At 33.3% G+C, this 20,077-nt stretch overlaps 2 protein-coding genes across 2 annotated transcripts; one reads left to right on the plus strand and one right to left on the minus strand.

The window, feature by feature from the left end:
• Nucleotides 1-3,835: 3,835 nt before the first annotated feature.
• LOC127107362 (40S ribosomal protein S17) lies at nucleotides 3,836-4,552 on the plus strand. Its single transcript, XM_051044648.1, has one exon. It carries the CDS (start codon nucleotides 3,982-3,984, stop codon nucleotides 4,414-4,416), a length of 435 nt encoding a protein of 144 aa, XP_050900605.1. The 5' UTR covers nucleotides 3,836-3,981; the 3' UTR covers nucleotides 4,417-4,552.
• An 8,332-nt stretch (nucleotides 4,553-12,884) lies between these two features.
• LOC127102812 (purple acid phosphatase 7) lies at nucleotides 12,885-19,774 on the minus strand. Its single transcript, XM_051040143.1, has 7 exons — nucleotides 19,501-19,774; nucleotides 17,516-17,672; nucleotides 17,246-17,353; nucleotides 14,080-14,216; nucleotides 13,803-13,931; nucleotides 13,413-13,480; nucleotides 12,885-13,322 (listed from the first exon to the last, which is right to left on the minus strand). Exons 1-7 carry the CDS (start codon nucleotides 19,705-19,707, stop codon nucleotides 13,109-13,111), a joined length of 1,020 nt encoding a protein of 339 aa, XP_050896100.1. The 5' UTR covers nucleotides 19,708-19,774; the 3' UTR covers nucleotides 12,885-13,108.
• Nucleotides 19,775-20,077: the final 303 nt, after the last annotated feature.

A 20,077-nucleotide genomic window follows, 5' to 3' on the forward strand; every position in this document is an offset into this window, starting at 1 on the left:
CAAGAAAGCTAATGTGGTAGATACTTTTCAAAGAGACATGAAAGAGTTATTGTATCCGGGATGCAAAAGTTTTACAAGATTGTCAATTGTGTTAAGACTATTTAAGGCAAGATGTGGATGGATGGATATAAGTTTCACTTAATTGCTTGAATTGTTGAAAGAAATGCTTCTATAAGGTAACCTATTGTCGAACCATAATTATGAGGTCAAGAAGATATTGTGTTCAATGGGTTTGAACTATGTCAAAATACATACATGTCGTAATGATTAATATTATATAGGAAGAGTATGAAAACTTGAAGAAGTGCCCGAGATATGGGGAGTCACACCACAAGTAAAAGGAAAATGGTGTTGAAGACGATGGAAATGTAATTAGAAAAGAGTGTTCCTTCCAAGGTGACGTGGTACCTACCGATAATCAAAGGTTCAAGAGATTGTCTGCTGATGTAAATGACATAAAAACATACTATATGACATGCAGATGAAAGAATGTGTGATAGAAAAGTTTGCTATGTGTCTAATCTGTTGCAATGGAAGAAAATTGATTCCTTGTTTCTAGATATTTCCCTTTAACCGAGGAACCTTAGACTTGGACTTGCCACAAACGGAATGAACCCTTTTGGTAATTTGAGTACTAGCTATACATCATGGCCTATTCTTCTCATAATTTACAACCTATCTCCATGGTTGTGCATAAAGCGCAAATATATGATGTTATCGATGATAATTTCGGGTCCAAGATAACCAGGGAATGACATAGATTTTTATTTAACGCTATTGATTAAATATTTCAGACTTTTGTGGGAGGAAGACATTGATGTCGATAATGCATATACAAGTGATAACTTTAAGCTGCGTGCCATGTTGTTTTGCACAATCAATGACTTTCCTGCATACGTTAGTTTGTTTGGGTACAACATCAAGGGACATAAATCGTGTCCTATATGTAAATTTGGTACATGCTACCACCAATTACAAAATGGAAAAAGACTTTTTATCTTGGGCATCAAAATTTTTTAAGACCTAATCATCCATACCGTAGATTGTAGAAGGCTTTTAATATAGAACATGAGTTTAATATCGCTCCAAAGCCCTTAATTGGGAAGGAAATTTATAAAAGACAACAACGTATTAATGTTGCATTTGGAAAGAAACCAAAAGGGCCTGTGGAGAAAAATATTTGGAAAAAGAGGTCGGTGTTCTTTGATCTTCCATATTTGTATAGTCTTGATGTAAGATATTTTCTTGATGTGATGCATGTGGAGAAAAATGTATGTGATAATTTGATTGGAACACTTCTCAACATTAAAGGCAAGAAAAAAGATACTAATAAATCTCATAAAGATATGGCGGTAATGGGTATACGACAAGAGTTAGTCTAAAAAGAAATAGGAAATATAACATATTTGTCCCCATCTTATCACACTCTATCTAAAAAAAGTTTTTGCGATTGTTTGCAGGGTATCAAAGTTCCCCAAGGGTACTCATCAAATATGAAGAAACTTGTGCCAGAGAATGATCACAAATTAGTTGACTTAAAATCTCATGATTTCCATGTCTTGATGAAACAACTTCTACCGTGGCAATCTGTGACATTTTACCAAGAAATGTAAGGGTAACTATAACTAGACTGTGCTTATTCTTTAATGCTAAATGTAGTAAATTCATTGATATTGAAAATTTAGACGAGTTAGAATACGAGGCTGCAATTATCTTGTGTCAATTAGAGATGTTTTTCCTTCCATCATTCTTTGACATAATGGTTCACTTATTCTTTCATCTAGTAATGGAGAATAGAATTTTTGGTCCAGTTTATTTATGGTGGATGTATTTGGTAGAGAGATATATGGAGATCTTTAAAGGGTATACAAAGAAGCATCACCGTTTGGAGTGGTGCATCATATAAGAAGCTATTGAGTTTTGTAAAAACTATTTGTTAGAAGCGAACTCTATAGGAATTCCTGAGTCTCGTCATGATGGAAGATATGATGGTAGAGGTACTCAAGGGTTAAATGTTAATACTTTTAGCCGAGATGTAGTTCTTCAAACACATTTGTATATATTGAATAACATGGATGAAGTTCAACTTTACTTGATCGTTCACAAAAGTCTTATAAAGGAAAAATTCCCATGGATGATTGAAAGATGGTTGTTGATAGAGCATAACAAAACTTTTATAACTTAGTTTAATAAAAGTGTTTCTAAAGAGAGTATTGCACCAAAGATAATTAAATGGTTGTTACGTATGCCTAAGTTTAATGTAATTACTTGGAGTGCATACAACATTATTAAATTTTTATTCTATACAAAATCAAAGGATGATCGTAGTACCATGCAAAATAACAGGGTTATGGTTGAAGTTGAATCCATGTACTTCTCTAGTTCCAAAGATAGCAATCATGTACTAGCATCCAGAGCATACTTTGGGGTCATTGAGGAGATTTAGGAGATTTATTATGTTGCTTTTAAAGTGCCTTTATTTAAGTGCAAGTGAATTGACAGTAATACTAATATAAAAACTGATGAATTATGATTTGCACATGTTAATCTTCGAAAGGTAACTTATAAGAACAAACCATTCATCATGGCAATCTAAGCAAAACAAGTTTTTTATGTCACTAATCCTTCTAACACTAGATGGTCAATTGTTCTTCACGAAAAATATCTTCCCAATAGTACTGATGAAAATCAACATTTTAACTATGAGCCCCTTTTGTTTCGAAACACATGCACGTCATTCATCTGAAAAAAATGAGTTAGATGATGTGTATGTTATTCGTTGTGAGCATAAAAATGAGAAAACTATTAAGTAAATGTTTTATATCACTTAATAATTTATAATTATTCATTTTAATCATTTTTATTCCTTTTACTAAAGATTTAATGTTGTTGTTGATTATCCTAATTGGTTTCAAATATTGTTCAAATTATAGGTGCTTGGCGATCACTGACAAATCTTAGCATACAACTTTTTGACAACCTACAAGACTTTCCATTTTGGCTATTGCTTTTGTTGATTAATCATTTGTTTTAGTTTTATTGTAAAATCATAAGGTGTATGTCATTTTGGATTTGTATTTGGTGTAAACAATGAATATTTGTGGTACAATATTTCTGTTTGAGAAATGAGAAAAATGTACAATGTTTCTATTTCAAAAATCTGCAAAATATGAAAGTATAAAAAATCTATAATGTTATCCCTCGGTTTTTACTTATAACCAAGGTAAAAATATTGCACCATTACCACAGTTTTACACAAAATCGAGATTTAATATTGGGCGCATCATCTAGTTCTAAAAATAATAAAAATGCAGATGTTGGAGTTCGAACACATGTGCAAATAACTTTACATCTCGATTTTTAAATAATCGATGGATAAAGTGGCAGTTTTCATGACGCATTTCGTTATGTTCGATGCAATCACATCCGCACAAAAATTTCGGTAAAATCTCAGTCGCTTAATTAACACTATTGGTGTTTTGTATGACCCACTAAAACTTTGATAATTGAATATTGATTTGGAAAAATCGATACTTATTGCACTACCAAATTTTTTACATTTGATCAAAAAATCCGAAAAATACCTGCAGTTTTTTTGTAACATATCATATAGAATTTTTTGAAATACCAGACAAATCAGATATTTCAAATATACTACTAAATTTTTAAAAATATTTTACCGGATATTTTGTCTGAACTTTTTGATAGAATTTTGACAAGAATAACACGGATGTTATAGAAATATGGGAGGTGCCATTTATAAGTCGGGTTGTTGGGAGATTTCTCCCGAAATCGTTACTTAAAGCCCATGCCCATTATAAAAGCCCATTATAAAAGCCCATTATATTCCACAAATCCTTTTATTTCTCTCTGTAACTCTTCTCAACATCCTTTGCAGCCACAAACCCTAAATCAGCCTGCGCTTCTCTGCTCTTTACTGCCGCCGCAGCCGCTCGCAGTCACCGAGACGAAGTTGCAACCATGGGGCGAGTTCGTACCAAAACCGTGAAGAAATCCTCCCGTCAAGTCATCGAGAGGTACTACTCTCGAATGACTCTGGATTTCCACACCAACAAGAAGATTCTAGAGGAGGTTGCTCTGATTCCAACCAAGAGGCTTCGAAACAAGATTGCAGGATTCTCCACTCACCTTATGAAGCGTATCCAGAAAGGACCGGTTCGCGGAATCTCCCTGAAGCTGCAGGAGGAGGAGCGTGAACGTCGTATGGACTTTGTTCCTGAAGTCTCTGCCATTAGGACTGACCAGATCGAAGTCGATAAGGAAACTCTTGAAATGCTTGCCGCTCTCGGTATGTCTGAGATTCCCGGCGTCGTCCAGGTTGATCCGGTTGCAGTTCAGCCGATCCCCTTTGGTCGCGGTGGTGGCGGCGCTGGTGCTCCTGGAAGGAGGTTTTAAGTTTAAGCTTTTTTCTAATTTTTGTTATGTCAAGACTATTAGATTTGTTTTACTTTTGAAAAATGTTTTTGTTATGGTTGAACTGGTTTAAGTTATTGTAATGGAATTTTAATATATATATTTTTTGCATTCTGAATTGTATGGAATTGTATGAATGATGCTAGTTTTATGACTTTGAATTAATAATCTGTGAGTTGATTTGGTTTATTGGTTTATGGTGGGTTTTATTAGGGTTCATGAATGGTGGTTTTTTCCATCATAAAGCTCACATCACATTCGTTTTGTAATTGGTTTCATAATTTTGGATTAGTTTTAGTAAGTATTGTATCCTTTCTTCCTTCTTTGGATAAGCAGATTCGTTTTGTAATTGGTTTCATAATTTTGGATTAGTTTTAGTAAGTATTGTATCCTTTCTTCCTTCTTTGGATAAGTGCTTGTTTGGATAAGCAGCTTAGTGCTTATCAAATTCAGAGCCAGTGGATGAACTCAGATAAGCTATTTCTGTAGCAATTAACAAAATAATGTTGAATTGTTTTTATATATGTTTAGTTCTGCTAATATATCTAGCAAAATAGTTTTACTTATGTTGGTAGATGAGTTCAGATAAGCTAATCTAAAAAATATGCCTTAAGTGCCTCATCAAATGGGAAAACAATTTGCTTCTTCTCTCTCAATCTCATCATTTTCACACATTAATCATAATTGTTTAATCATAATTGTTTGTATATTACACTTTTAACATTGACACCGTCTCCAATTCCCTTGCATCATGAATAGCTCTTATATATAAGTTGTTTGTTAGAACCCTACATTGATTATCTAAAATTGCTCATAATTATCTACACTGTTGAAGTGGTTTGATTCACTTGGAGGTTTATAATTAAGTTCGGAATGGATGGAGATGTGGATGGGCAACAGAGGAATGGATGAGAGATGCCGATGGGCAACGTAGGAAATGGTGTTTGGCCGGGAGATGCCCATGGGCAAGAGAGGAATGGGTGATAGTGACTTGGAAAAGACTCAAATGGTATAGAGACTGACTTTGTGGATTAGTTACAATGATTTCCATTAGACATAACCTTATTTTTAAGAGCTTCAGACCTAAACCGATAAATCCAAATACTGAAAAAGTCCATTGGGTGAACATGGGTCGGTTGCAGGTTATGTGGGTTAGAAGTGCCATTGGGTGAACATGGGTCGTTTGCAGGTTATGCGGGTTAAAAAATGATTTTTAGATATATGCAGTATAAATTGACTATTGCTTTCATATATTTTTTGGACTATGGTCGGTGGTCTTGGCCCAATTCAATTCTAGTTTAAACCCTAATCAATGACAAGTTAAACCACACAACACGTTGAAAACACATTGAAAGATTAGAGAATGAGCAGCAGCACGAGAGAAAACTGAGTGAAAACCAAACAAAACCTTAGCGCCGATACCTTCTCTTTTAATCAAACATCTTTCTTCGCTTTGAATTCCAAAACGCGTTCAAAGCCTTATTCTACGACCAACGGTTGATTTGTTTCATTTTTATTTTTGTGTGATTTAAGTTTTTTTTAATGGATTATTTTATGATCTAATGGTCTGGCTATGCTAATATTGGAATAATATGATAAGAGTTTTTCATTTTATTCATTTGGATTTTTTCTTGCTCATTTGTATTTTTTCTTCTGTGATGAACAAAGTTATTGAATATTTAATCTGGTGATGTTAATTGCTTAGGTACGATGGTTAGTGTTTTATTTATTAATTTGTATTTTTTTTAAAAGAAGAATAGCAACAACTCTACTCAGTAGAGTACAATTTTTTTTCTTTTTGTTTTAGAGTTTTTACTAACGTTTGCTTTTGTTGCTTTATGTGTTCTTATCTAAAGAATAAAAGTAGAATTTTTTATCCATATGTCCCATTTTTTTCAATTTTTTTCTAAAATAACTTGGTTTTCAACTTTTTTTCCAAATTACCCCAGTTTCAAAAATAAAATAAAATACGTAAGGCATAGACTTTAGACTAATTGATGCATACCCTTAAACTTTAAGTGGGGGCGCAATTGGATTGACTACAGTACATGGTGCTGTCAATCCAATTGGCGCCCATGTGTAATTTGAAAGAGGAGACGCCAATTGGTCTGACGCCTCAGTGTAATGTGATTTTTTTTATAAATAGATGTGTTGTGTGATTCATTTTTCCATATTTCTGGGACATCTGTAGTTTCGATCAACTGGAGAGTGAGTTGGTTCATTGGTTAGATGGAAAAATACTAGAAGGAAAAAAAATAGAAGTATTGAGTGTAAAAACTGATAAGGATGTTAGGGAAATGATGTTTGGATGAGATGACATCAGTTTGATTGTTGTAATGAGTTAGAAATATTCTGTTTTAAGTTTGCTTATGTTGTAGTGATGCTTGTTGTTAACCTTGTTGTAACAAAAAGAGAGTGATATATAAAAATGCAAGGTTACGAAAATTGAAAGGAGATACAAAATTATGATGCAGATGTTACTCTTAGATTGAGACATTTGTTCTTATTGTGTCATGGTTGACGACATATACTGCATAATCTTATCATTTTATCAGTCGTATCCATTTCTGTTCTAATACGCATGCTATTTGGCCGTCTTTTTTTCTTTCTTCGCATCTCATCGTTGTGCCAAACTATGTCACTTTCATATGGAAGCCAGTATTCCTTCATTGATAGCACTGAGAAGCTTTTGTTATACACATTCATGACGACAATGGTCTTGTAAATATCAGATAGATGGTTGTAAGCGTCCTAACGAGTATGTGCGCATGCCGCAATGACATGGGAGCAAGGAATACGGAAGGCCTGAAATTTTCCACAATCGCACCAACTTCTATTTAGTTTGACAACATAGAATAAATTTGGCCTCCCCTCATTGTGGTCGATTGTTTCCCGTTCACTGAAATTTTGCCTATGACGGTCAAAGACTATAACCGCTTGTGTGCTAGCTTTGATACTTTCCTCTTTCATCACTTTCATACATCATTCATGAATATTTGACCCGACATTAACATTGCACTCCATCTTTCACCTCTGGTTGCGAAGGTAGAAGTCAACCTAAAATAGGTTGTTCTGAACAAAGCGGTTATTGATAGATTTCTAATGCCTTTGAATACACCGTTCATGCATTCCACAAGGTTTGTTGTCATGTTGCCCCATCGACAGCCTCTGTCAAATGCCCTTGTCCACTGCTCTACTAGTATGTTATCCACCCATCTTCATGCATCTGTATTAAACAATCTAATTTCATCACGGTAATGTTGAAATGACGGCTGAGTTAGAGCATACCTTGCATTCAATACTTTTTTGCGAAGGTTCTTATCTTTGATTGCACACATGAAGTTTTGTGCGATATGTCTAATGCAATAAACATGGGTAGAAGGAGGATCATGCCATCCGTTATCATGGTTATTATAAGCACTCTCAATGACATCATGTCTATCTAAAATCAAGTAGAGATTGACTTATGGAGCGACATGTGTTCTGAGATGTCGAAGGAAGAAACCCCAACCACCAGCGATTTCACCTTCGACAAGAGCAAAGACAATGGGAAAGACATTATTGTTGTCGTCTTGTGCAACAGCCATACGCAAAGTACCATTGTATTTGAAGTAAAACCATGTTCCATCAATTTGAATAATAGGTTTGTAGAATGTAAAACCTTTGATGCACGGTTCAAACGCCCAAAAGAGGCGGTGAAAGATTCTATTTCAAGCAACACAAGTTTCGTCTGGCGTAAATGCTGGCAATGCCTCCATAATTGCAACAGTTCCTGGTACGTATGTTTTTAGTGCCCATAATAACCGTGACAATTCTTTGTATGAATCCTCCCAGTTGCCGAATACATGTTCAACAACCTTTGTCCCCGCAATCCACGCTTTATTATAAGATGAAGTATAATTATATCTTGTGACGATATGAAATATTATTATACTCACCTTCACTGATGGGTCTTTGTTAGTAAGCAGCAAAATGTCTTGACATATCAATGCAACACTTAATTTACGGTGATCTTGTTCAACATTAGTAGCAATGCAACTCTGAGGTGGGTCCATAAAAGCTATCTCCTAAGAGTCGCTTCTCTGTTTATGAGACACAACCAACCGAAACTTACAAAGGATGTTACGACATTCAATGACATACCTTCTCGAATCAGTGCATTTCACGGTGAAATCAACAAAGTTATTCATGTGAAATTTTTCGATAGCTCGCACACATTCTTCTTTAGTGCGGAACATGTCTCCCACTTTTAACTCACTCTCTAGTCGTGGATACCAGTTATAAAAAACACTGTTGGATGTTTCATCGTCATGCAGATCCATGTTTGTCATATGTTGAGGCAGATTATATACATGACTTGGAGGTAATGGCGCTGGATGATCGTAATCTTCTATGTTGTTGTTCAACATATGATCGACATGTGTCTCGGTCGGCTTTATCTGAGTTTTCTGAATCAAATTCATCAGATTCAACTTGATTAGTTATCATAGATTGCTGAGATGGTATACTTGGTTGAAGAGTAATATATAACTCAATAGAGTTGCAACCAGAGTATTCGTGACTAACAAACATATATTCAACATCTTCATCGTCCCGTACCTTTAGCGGGAAAAATTTGCATTGACTGTTCTCGAAAAAAATGGATTTTGATACGTGATTTATGACACAAGACCAGATCCTATGCAGGATTCAATTCGTTTTTTCAAATGCAAGAAATCTGAATTTCTCTTGATCGTAAGTCGGATAGTATCGGTGTTTCGAAAACAAAACCCGTATAGATCACACTCGTATCTCTCACCGTTGCAGTGAGCATTGATAATATATTTTGGTGCAGATGACATTGTAATATTTTTTATGCAGATGAAAAGTAATATTTTTTTGGTGCAGATGGATTTGTGTTGATTGTTAGGTGTAGATAGTAAGACACTTAAATAGACAAGTGATGTGTCAAACATGCAAGCCCTAACTCTAGTCCAATTGGTGTTAGCATGTATTCCTTGTACATGAGCGCCAATCCAATTGGCGCTAGCATGTATTCCTTGCAGACCTCGTAACTCAGCATGCAGAGTCATGCATGCACTAGGCTAGGTGAAGACCATGCATGCATGAAAGTCTATGAGACGTCCGTTTGATTGACGATAGCATGTTACATTTGCATGTGTAAGCCAAACCATTTGACGCTAGCATGCAAACACTACTATCCATGCATTCAAACTTTTGCATGTATTTGCATGTCACTCATTATAAATAGTCATGCAAGTCTCACATTTTTCCTCACCAACAATCACTTATTCCTCTACAACAATAACTCTTTCATCTGCAACAACCATTGTTTCAAATATTTACTTCGACAAGATGTCTCTCTTCACTATGGGTGAATCGCATAGAGGCATAATTGCAAACATAACAACTTATGTAAGCGTTTAATTCTTGTATTATTTTTCTAGAATAATTTTTAATAACGATACTTAATTTGTTGTTTATCTTTTATAAATTAACGTAATTTGTTGTTTCTTTTTTAGGATGTTTCTAGGTTTCGAACTCGGGTCCACGAATTTGTACACATGGACCCGATGATTCAATCGTATGTCGAACTCGTCGGTTTTGGACATATAAGCAAAATAATGTCTTGGTCGGTGGATAATAAATTTATTCTTGCATTATGTGAAAGATGGTGTCCCGAGACACACACATTCTGATTTCCAATCGGTGAATGTACCGTGACGTTAGAAGACGTCTACATGTTATTGGGACTTTCTATCGAAGGTAAGGCAGTAAATGGTAAAACCAACTATGCAAATTCAATTTGCATGAACCTCTTGGATACTGATTTGTTAGATGATAACTCGAGAGATCAAGGTATACTTCTTTCATGCCTTAAGACATATTATAACAACTTATAGTTAGATGAGAATTCTACCGAAGAGACTCGAATAATAAAAACTAGGTGTTACATTATGCTTTTAATTGGTTTATTTTTATTTCCCGAAGGTAGTGGTTCTAGTATGCATGTTATGTATTTACCTTTACTAAGACATGTAGATAGAATATGAAGTTACAGTTGGGGGTTCACTTGTTTGGCTTATCTTTATAGCTTTTTGTGTAAAAATGCACACAAAGACACATCTATATTTTCTGGATGTGCTATTTTGCTCCAAGCATGGGGTTGGTCCAGACTACTGTCCCTAGCGCCCGTCAACAACAACCTATTCACATTCCCGTATGCACAAAAATAAGTTCTTAAAAATGGGCTATATTTACTTACTTTACCGATTATTATCTCTAAATAATATTTTTACTTTTATGGTGCAGATGGTCGGCATGTGGTATGAGTTATAACAGATGACCTAGACACTATATTACCCAGTATCACAATCTCTTGGATCACCTTCGACCAACAGATGTATGACCATTAACCTAATTATTTCGTAATAATTTATTAATTTCTTCTACCAAAATTATAATCTAATATATGTTCACATTTCAGTTCATTTGATGTCCATATCTAAATTTGGATCATGCCCATGAAATCAATGAACAAGACGCAACCATTTGGATTACATGCACACCGATTAGAAGATTCACCACTGTGGAGATGCACAATAGTGATCGTCTAGATCTGAGTTAATGATCAATGGAACTTTAATCCATGGCAAAGCTTCGCTAGATCTGAGTGTCTCAAAAGGAAGCACCGCCAAGACCATGTCTTAACTGACGCTGTGATGCCAACTGAAGAAAAACCAAGTCGTAATTATATGGCTTGGTACAGATCGATTGGATTTGAGTTCATCGCCAAGGATATGTACCTATAAGATCCATGGCAGGCAACTTACACACTAGAAGACTCAACATCTAACCCCCAATAACATTGTCAGACCGGCTACTCACAATCCCCTATCCATCAAAATTTCTGATCCACAAACACACAAACATACAATCCTAACATGCCAAACACCCAACCACAATACCAAGAGCATACCCCGTACCACCACCAACAACTAGATCATCATCAAGACATCCAACATCGCTATGCACCCAACACATCACCTTATCATAGCCACCTTAGCCAAAACACTCAACTTTCATTTAACACCAACCGTCCCTCCTCCTACCATAGCCAAGAAGCATAAACATCTCAAAACCAAAACCTTCAACAACCATATGTCTACCAAACACCACAACAATCATTTCAACCTTTCCTCGACGCATCATTCACACGAATGCCTCCCTTCAATCGTCTTGGTTGCCCTCCAACAACTCAAACCCAACCCAACTACTCTAGCATGGGTCATGAACTCAGTTATGACGGTACCCCTTCGATGCATACACAAGACTACGCTGATTTGTCTGACTATCTCAGGCAATCTTCTGCAGTTGGTGGTGATGTTCCTGGACCCTCAGGTACTCAAACACCTGGGGTGAATCGTCAACGTGGGTTAGAGCCATGAGTTCAGGTAGCTAGGGGATGTGGGACTGAAGGTCGATTAGGTGATTCTGGTCATCGACATTAGTCTTTTTTGTGTAAATGAGTATTAATATTAATATGAATTGGTCCGATTTCGACTTTATCTATCATGTACGATGTTTTTAAAAAAAAATTACGAAACACACACAGATGTCAGACCAATTGGCGCATCTTTTAAAACTTCACACGAAGGTGTCAATTGTATTGACAACATAAGGTGGACTAGCCAATCCAATTGACGTCTCCTCTCTAAGTTTAAAAGCAGACACCAATTCATCTGGCACCTCCTCTTCAAAGTGAGATAGTTTAAGAATTTTTATGAAAACTGCATTATTTTTTTTATTTTTTTTTAAAAACTGAGTTATTTGAGTAAATTTTTTATAAAAGTATCTGTTTCAATTTTAATAATTTATATTTAGAATTTTTAAAGAAGCATGATAGTAAAAAGAATTATGGGAACCTTTCATTGAGTACTTGGTGCTCTTAGTTAGTTGTTGCTGCTTGAATATTTATTGTTTTTGAATCTGTCGTGAATATGAACATGTAATATAATAAGAAAAAAATATTTGTTATATTTTTAATAAATATGAAAGGACAATTTGGGTTAGAAATTATACGAACTAACTCAATTTTTATAAAATTTTAAAATATTGCAAAAAAATTGTTATTTAAATAATTCTAGGACAAGTTAATAATAGTTCAAACCGATTCAACCCAACTATACAAACTATTTAAACCGACAAACCGTCAAACATTAAAATCAAACTAGATATTGGATGAAACAGGGTCTAACTTTTTCAACTATTAATTAGTTCAGTTTATTAAATTTGAGTTCGAACCTATCTATAACCTACTATTGTCCAGACTTAATAATAACTAATAAGCACTCTTTATTCTTCCTTCTCCTCAATCTCAAATATATATGATAAGAAAAGAATTGAGTGAAAATAGAATATGATATGATATAATCATGAGAGAAAGGACGAGAAAGAAAGGATCTAAATCTTTGAAATTCAATGTGTTTTCCAAAATCAAACAGTGCTAATAAGACCTATACAAGTTGTGCATGATATACATAGTAGCACAATCTTTTATTCCTTTCTCCATGACAACCAATTAATCAATCCACTGGAGAAGAATAATCTATAATGATATCATTTATTTATGCATACAACATTATCATATACTCCTATTTTGTGCTTATTGTATCTATGCAGCTGATTTAAACTCTTTAGACATCTTCCATGTATGCAAAACCTTTCCAAAAACATCATAGAATACAATATCAACATTGGTTTCTGTCATTTGAACAGACATGAACCCTTGCCCATCATGATACAGCTTCAATTCTTCTTCATCCCATGGCTTCACATCTCCCCTCCATGCCTTTGATCCACCTCCACTTGTCAAAAATTGTATTCCACTACAAAGTTTATGCAAATACTTGAGTTTCACAAACTATGTTAATGTTGAGGATGTTCACTATTTACTAGTAGTAATAAACCATGCTTACCTTTCTTTGTCAATTATGTGCTCCAAGCAATGATCATGTCCATTGATGTATGCATCAACATTGTTTGACTGCAGAAATTGGATACATATTATCAAGTTTTCATGCATTGACTTCAATAATATTAATAACTTTTTTAATTAAAACATGTTTTAAGTTTTTGGAGATCCTGGATATATAGATGCAGGTTAACAACAGTTTAAGTATGACAAATCAAATAAAGATCCTATTTTATTATAATTAATCTTGATAAATAAATTTTGAAACCCTTTTTAAGAACGGCTTAAAAGTGTCAAATTTTAGGTTATATGTGACAATCCGGTTTGTACGCACTCAAAGACGGACTGTTTGAATGTAACAAATTAGTGATATTGAATTTTAAGAATCATTTACCTTTAAGATGGGAAGAAGAAGCTCTTCAAGTTCTTGAGTATTACCATGATGTCCAGCAGTTTTGATGGTATGATGACCCACCACTATCTTCCATTTTGCTTTGGATTGCACCAAAGCTGAATCAACTTCCTACAAAAACTCCAGAATGTCACAAATGACAATTTTCTTTATTTAAAACACTGTCACATGTTTGAATTTGAATGGTTTTTTCAACTCCATAGCACATTAGTTCTTCTTTATCATGGTACCAACTTTGAATCTGCAAGTTGTAACTAACCTTCAAGAGCTCTGCAGTGTAAGTTTCACGAGGTAGAACACCTCTCCAATCATAGGTGTGCTTTTCAAGCTCTTCTGGGTCTGTAAAGTACTTTTCTACAAATGGATTTGTGTCCACAAAGAAAAATTCTACAATCTCTGAAAAAAAACACAAGATGATACAGATTTTAGTTTAATCAATGAAAGCTTTTGATACATTAAATATCTCATTTATTCTAAATAGAAAGTGTCATTTTATGGTATCGAGCTTCTCTATATATACACGAAGACTTAAATATATTAACACATTTATGACTCACTTATCCTAAGCAAAGAGTGTCATTTTAGGGTGTGAGAAAGAGAAAAAAAGAAAGAAGAGAATCAACCACAAGTGAAAAAGAAGCGAACAATCTATTTTCAATTTTCTTAAACTAGTTCTAGATAAATAGTGATTCTGAATTCTTTAACCGTTAGATTAGATTAATTTTTACAAGGTTTGTGAGATACATTACTACAATTTAATCATTTGGATAGTCAAAATATTATCTAAGTAGAAAGATATAGTGTTCGCCCTTAAATATATATATATATATATATATATATATATATATATATATATATTTTAAAGATTTGTGTCTTCTCATTTTTTTAGTAGATTTTTGTCAAATTTAAATAAAGAGCGTCAAAATGCTGTAAAATAAATTCAGAGATATCTTTGTGACACTCCTTGTACGAGACTTTGTTTTAGAGGTGAGAAACATATTTTACTAGGCAAATTCCTTTGCTTCAGCATGCATCTCACCATGTCCAATATGGTCATATTTCTTTTTTCTTCTATTCCATTATGTTGAGGAGTATAAGGAGCAGTTACCTTATGATCAACATCATGTTTTGCACATAATACTTCAAATATCTTAGATGTGTATTCGCCACCTCCATCTGTTCGCAATACCTTGATCTTCTTTTCACTCTGATTTTCGACAAACATCTTGAATCTCTTAAAGATTTCGAATACTTCGTCCTTTTTCTTGATCACATAGATCCACAACTTTCGACTAAACTCATCGACAAACGAAACAAAATACTTGTTTCCACCAATGGTATTCTCCTCAAAAGGACCACATACGTCTGAATGTACAACTTCGAGTATGCATGAGGATCTTATTGGCATAGTCGAAACTAAAGACTTTATGGACTGCTTTTCGACTAGACAACCTTCACAGAGTTTGTCGGACATCTCAAGACTTGGTATACTAGTTACCATATCTTGAGTGATCAGTTGATTGAGTGACCTAACATTCAGATCGCCAAACCTCAGATGCCACAACCAACTATTTTTGTGGTCGACAACTATTTTCAGATATTGTACCTCAGTCGAACTAATCATGGTCTTAAATGTTCTATTCTTCGACAGAGGAGATTTCAAGACCAAGTTATTATGGATGTCGAAAAGTTCTAAGGCTCCATCTTTCATAACCACCGAGAACCCCTTTTCGACCAGTTGTCTAACACTTAACAGATTGCACTTCACTCCAAGGACATATAGTACATCTTTGATCAAGGTTTTTGCTCCATTATTCCTTTGAATAACTATGTTCCCAGTACCTTCAGTTTGTAACTAGATATTATCAGCAAGTTTGACCTTTCTCTTCTTCGACTCGTCGAAATCTACTAACCATACTTTTCGAGCAGCCTAAGTCGAGTAACCAGATCTTGGATTCGACAATGGTCATCTGCAACTGCAGCCATAACCACCATATCATCATAAACATCTGAATATTGATGTGCAAGGTTCGCTCCTTCGTCCTTGCGTTTTGTCGATCCCTTGTCTTTCTTGTACCAACAATACTTGGCCAAGTGACCCCACTTTTCACATTTATAGCACTGCACACTTTTTTTTTCTCTTCTTTGTCTCTCTGATAGGAATTTCTTTTTCCTCTTTTCGAGGATTCAAAAGCTCTATCATCGATCTTATTCTTGTGAGGATTTGACTTCTTGCCTTGAGTCTTGGCTATTTTTCCTTTAAACATGTCGGAACCACCATTCTTCTTCCATGGTTGAGCGTGTAGTGCTTGTATCGAGTCTTGAACTTCTTTCGTTTCGACAATCCCAATCTCACGCGCCTCCAACGAACCAACCAAATCTTCTAGTTTTAGGGTTTCAAGATTGTTGGATTCTTGAATAGCTACGATAATGTGATCAAAGTGAGAGGTCAACGTACACATTACCTTCTCAACTATCATCTTATCAGTTACAGTTCACCACAACCCTTCATGAGATGGACAAGTTTCTGCACCTTCGACACATAGTCTGCAATCATTTCGTCTTCTCCCATCGACAATAATTCATATTGTTGTCGCAAAGTTTGCAACTTGACAACCTTGACTTTCTCGCCTCCTTCATAGTACTTGACAGGAATATCTCATGCCTCTTTCAATGATTCATCATGAGCGATTATGTCGAAATTAGTCGCATCAACCGCTGATTGGATGTAAAACACCACCTTACAATCCTTCTTCTTGGCATCCTTGTAAGCAATTCTCTGTGCGTCGGTTGCATCTTCACCAACCGTAGGAACACCACTAGTAACCACTTATAGGGTTTCAATCAAGGCAAATAGAAATTGCATATGTTTTCTCCATCGAAGTCAATTCTTATCGTCAAGAGTTGGAAGAGAGTTTGGTAAATTTATGTTACCATTCATCTTTGTAGTAATTGATCAACAATAATCCACGATCCCGGAAACACGATCTCTGATGTATGATTCTTAAAAACACGATCAAGAATCTAACTGAAGCTCTAGATACCAATTTGTTAGTGCGTGAGACACTTTTAGTGAGAAGAGAAAGAGATAATAAGGAAATAAGGATTATATTATTTAATTGAATTATAATACTGAATTACAAAATGTCTATTTATATACACCTAAGTGATTTGACTACTAAATAAAATAACAAACTAAATAACAAATCCTAAATCCTAATTAACTTTGGACTTGGACCACACAGCTCAACTTAGATTATATCTAATATCTCAACGTTTATATAGAAAAAGACTCTAATATTTTTGCTCATATATGTCTTAGTTATCATAAGTAGAAAGTGTCACTCTAGTGTGTGAGAAAGAGAGAAAAGAAATGAGAGAATATATTTTAAAAAGAAGAATTAAAACATAAAAAGGAATAATACCTGCATCAAGAATAAAAGATCTCAAGCAGACCCATCTGCCATCTTTTTGTCTTAGAATTGGGCTCAATTGCGCTTCAACATCACCCCTGTAGTCATGGTTTCCCAAAACTGCCACAATCAAATATAAATAAATTTAAACTTACCAATGTTTGGATCAAGCCACACAAAAAAATATAAATAATTTACTTATAAAAATTAATTTTTTATTTTTTATTTATAAAATCATAACACATGCTACTAAAGTTTTGAAACTTTATGAAATTTAATTACCAGTGTACCAAATCTTTTGCAAGCTTGGGGCAGTGTAGATGTTAACAAATGAGTCATAGAATGCTGGATCATCAACTCCTTCTAAACCATCATCGTAAAAATTGTCACCAGTTGAGATCACAAAATCTATATTTAAATTCTCTCCCACAATTCCCATCTGAAAATCAACCAAAAAAAACAAAAAAAACAAACATAAGCAAGTCGAAAGTTATATAATTTATACTCTAGAGATAATGATGCATTTTTAATATTTAATATACTATTGTCGAAAACATTATCATATATCAACGTCAAATAATGGACACGCAATGTTGATGAAGACAGTTTCGTGTTTATTATATATAAATGACCTAACACATGAGTTTAACAAAGGATAGGGAAAGGTGGAGTTAAAAGCAATTAATTTCTTGATTATAGGTGTGGTCGCTTTGAAAAAAAGCATTTGAAATGTGCTTATTTATTTATTTATTAAAACATGGAAAAACTCTTGAATCATTCCAACAAAGAGTACATGTTGTGTGTTTGAGTATCCTACAGAAAAATCAAAGTGGAGTGGTTTGGTCGGTAAGCTACTTGTCCATATGGTTTTGATAACAAAAATGATTACCTGCTTTGAAAAATACATCTGTTTTTATTGACTTCATTGACAATTATTGTTAAAAAAAACTATCATACTCGATTGAAAGAAGAATATATTTTATCAGAAATCAAATCACTTCAATTTTTTTACATGTTAATCAGGGTAAAAATTTATAGTGCTCACAATATAATACGTAATCCTGATTGTATCAAATAATTATTTAAATATAAACAAATTAAATTAAATTTTAAGTTTACTTTAAAAATTTAAATGTAACTAGTTCACTTCATTGCTAAAATGGTTGAAATATTAACATAAATTAGAGACAAATTAATCCCTATTCTAAAATATGATTATATTAGTGTTTCTTTTGACTCAATATATATACGTGTTAATTAAAAGACTAGAATTAAAGGGGAGATTTAATTATTAATTTAGTTTATAATTTATATAGTTAATTTAAAAAATGTCTTAAAATCAAAATAAATTTATTTATACATCGTTTTGAAATTATTATTATTATAACTAATGAAAGAGAAAGATAGACACATATGTAATAGTGACAGATGACTATAACTTTTGATTAAATATCAATATAGCCTATGATGATTCCACGAATATACTTGAAATATGCTACCAGTGAAAGCAAAGAAAGGAGAAGAATATTTGTCTCATATAAAAAGCAAAGAAAATAACTTGTACAAAAGAAAAACATTATATAAAAAGAAAGAAAATAACTTGTACAAAAGAAAAACATTATATAAAAAGAAAGAAAATAACTTGTACACAAAGTAAGGAAGAAAATAACATCTAGTTAGCAAGCAAAATTTTAAGTTTTTATATATATATATATATATATATATATATATATATATATATATATATATATATATATATATATATATATATATATATATATATATATATATATATATATATATATATATATATATATATATATATATATATATGTATATATATATAAATTTCTCCTCCATTTAATATAATAATTAAGTAATATTGAACGCCTCTTATAGAAATAAATTATTAAGAGTATTACATTAATATATTGAATTTGGTGATTGCTTGCCAAAAATATATAATGGTAATTTATTTTAAAAATCGATACAATATAGGATTTGTTTAATTTAAATTAAGTAATATTCAAGTCTTTTTTATTATTTTTTTTCAAAATCATGAAGACTCCATAAAATTTAGATTAGAGAATTTAGACGTAATCTATGAACGTCCAACCATCTAATCCAACTGCACTTATTTTTAATTTATAATTAGTCATGAAAACTATATAATTATGCTTAAGATTTGTAATTTTCTAATGACAATAAATAGAGTGAAAAATAAATAATACTATTAAAAAGAGGAATTGAGGGAATAAATAAATGACCTGATGAGCGACAAAAGATTGATTGTAGTTTCCTTTTCTTCCCCAATCTCCAACGACCAAAAAGTTCAGAGATTGTTGTTGTCGTTTTAGACGATGTTCGAACCTTGGAAGCTTTTCAGCAATGGAAGAATGAATCGACAATAAACATAAAACAGTAATGGAGGAGATAATTGGAGATAACATGCGTTGGTTTAAGCACAAAACCATGGCTTTCAATATGCCTCTGAATTCTCTCTCACACACAGTTTTTTTGTAACTTCTAAGAGAAGTGGTGTGTATATATAGAGTTTTTCTTTTGTAAATATGAATTATTTCAAACGATTTGTCCTAAATTAAATTAATTAACCACTTAACCTCAACCATGTGATTATATCTAGGGTCAGTTTTTTTCAGTTTTTTTTTTAAAAAGTAAATCAGTATTACCTATTTTTACCAAAAAGAAATTTATAAAGAATATTTTATAAAAAAATTCTAAAGAAAATGGGATTAATTAGTATACATTGACAATGTAAAAAAACTTACACTATCAATGCATCATCATCACCCGTTTGTATTACAATATTATTTTAATTATTTG

The sequence above is a fragment of the Lathyrus oleraceus genome, chromosome 7, assembly GCF_024323335.1.
Source record: "Lathyrus oleraceus cultivar Zhongwan6 chromosome 7, CAAS_Psat_ZW6_1.0, whole genome shotgun sequence".
Taxonomy (NCBI): domain Eukaryota; kingdom Viridiplantae; phylum Streptophyta; class Magnoliopsida; order Fabales; family Fabaceae; genus Lathyrus; species Lathyrus oleraceus.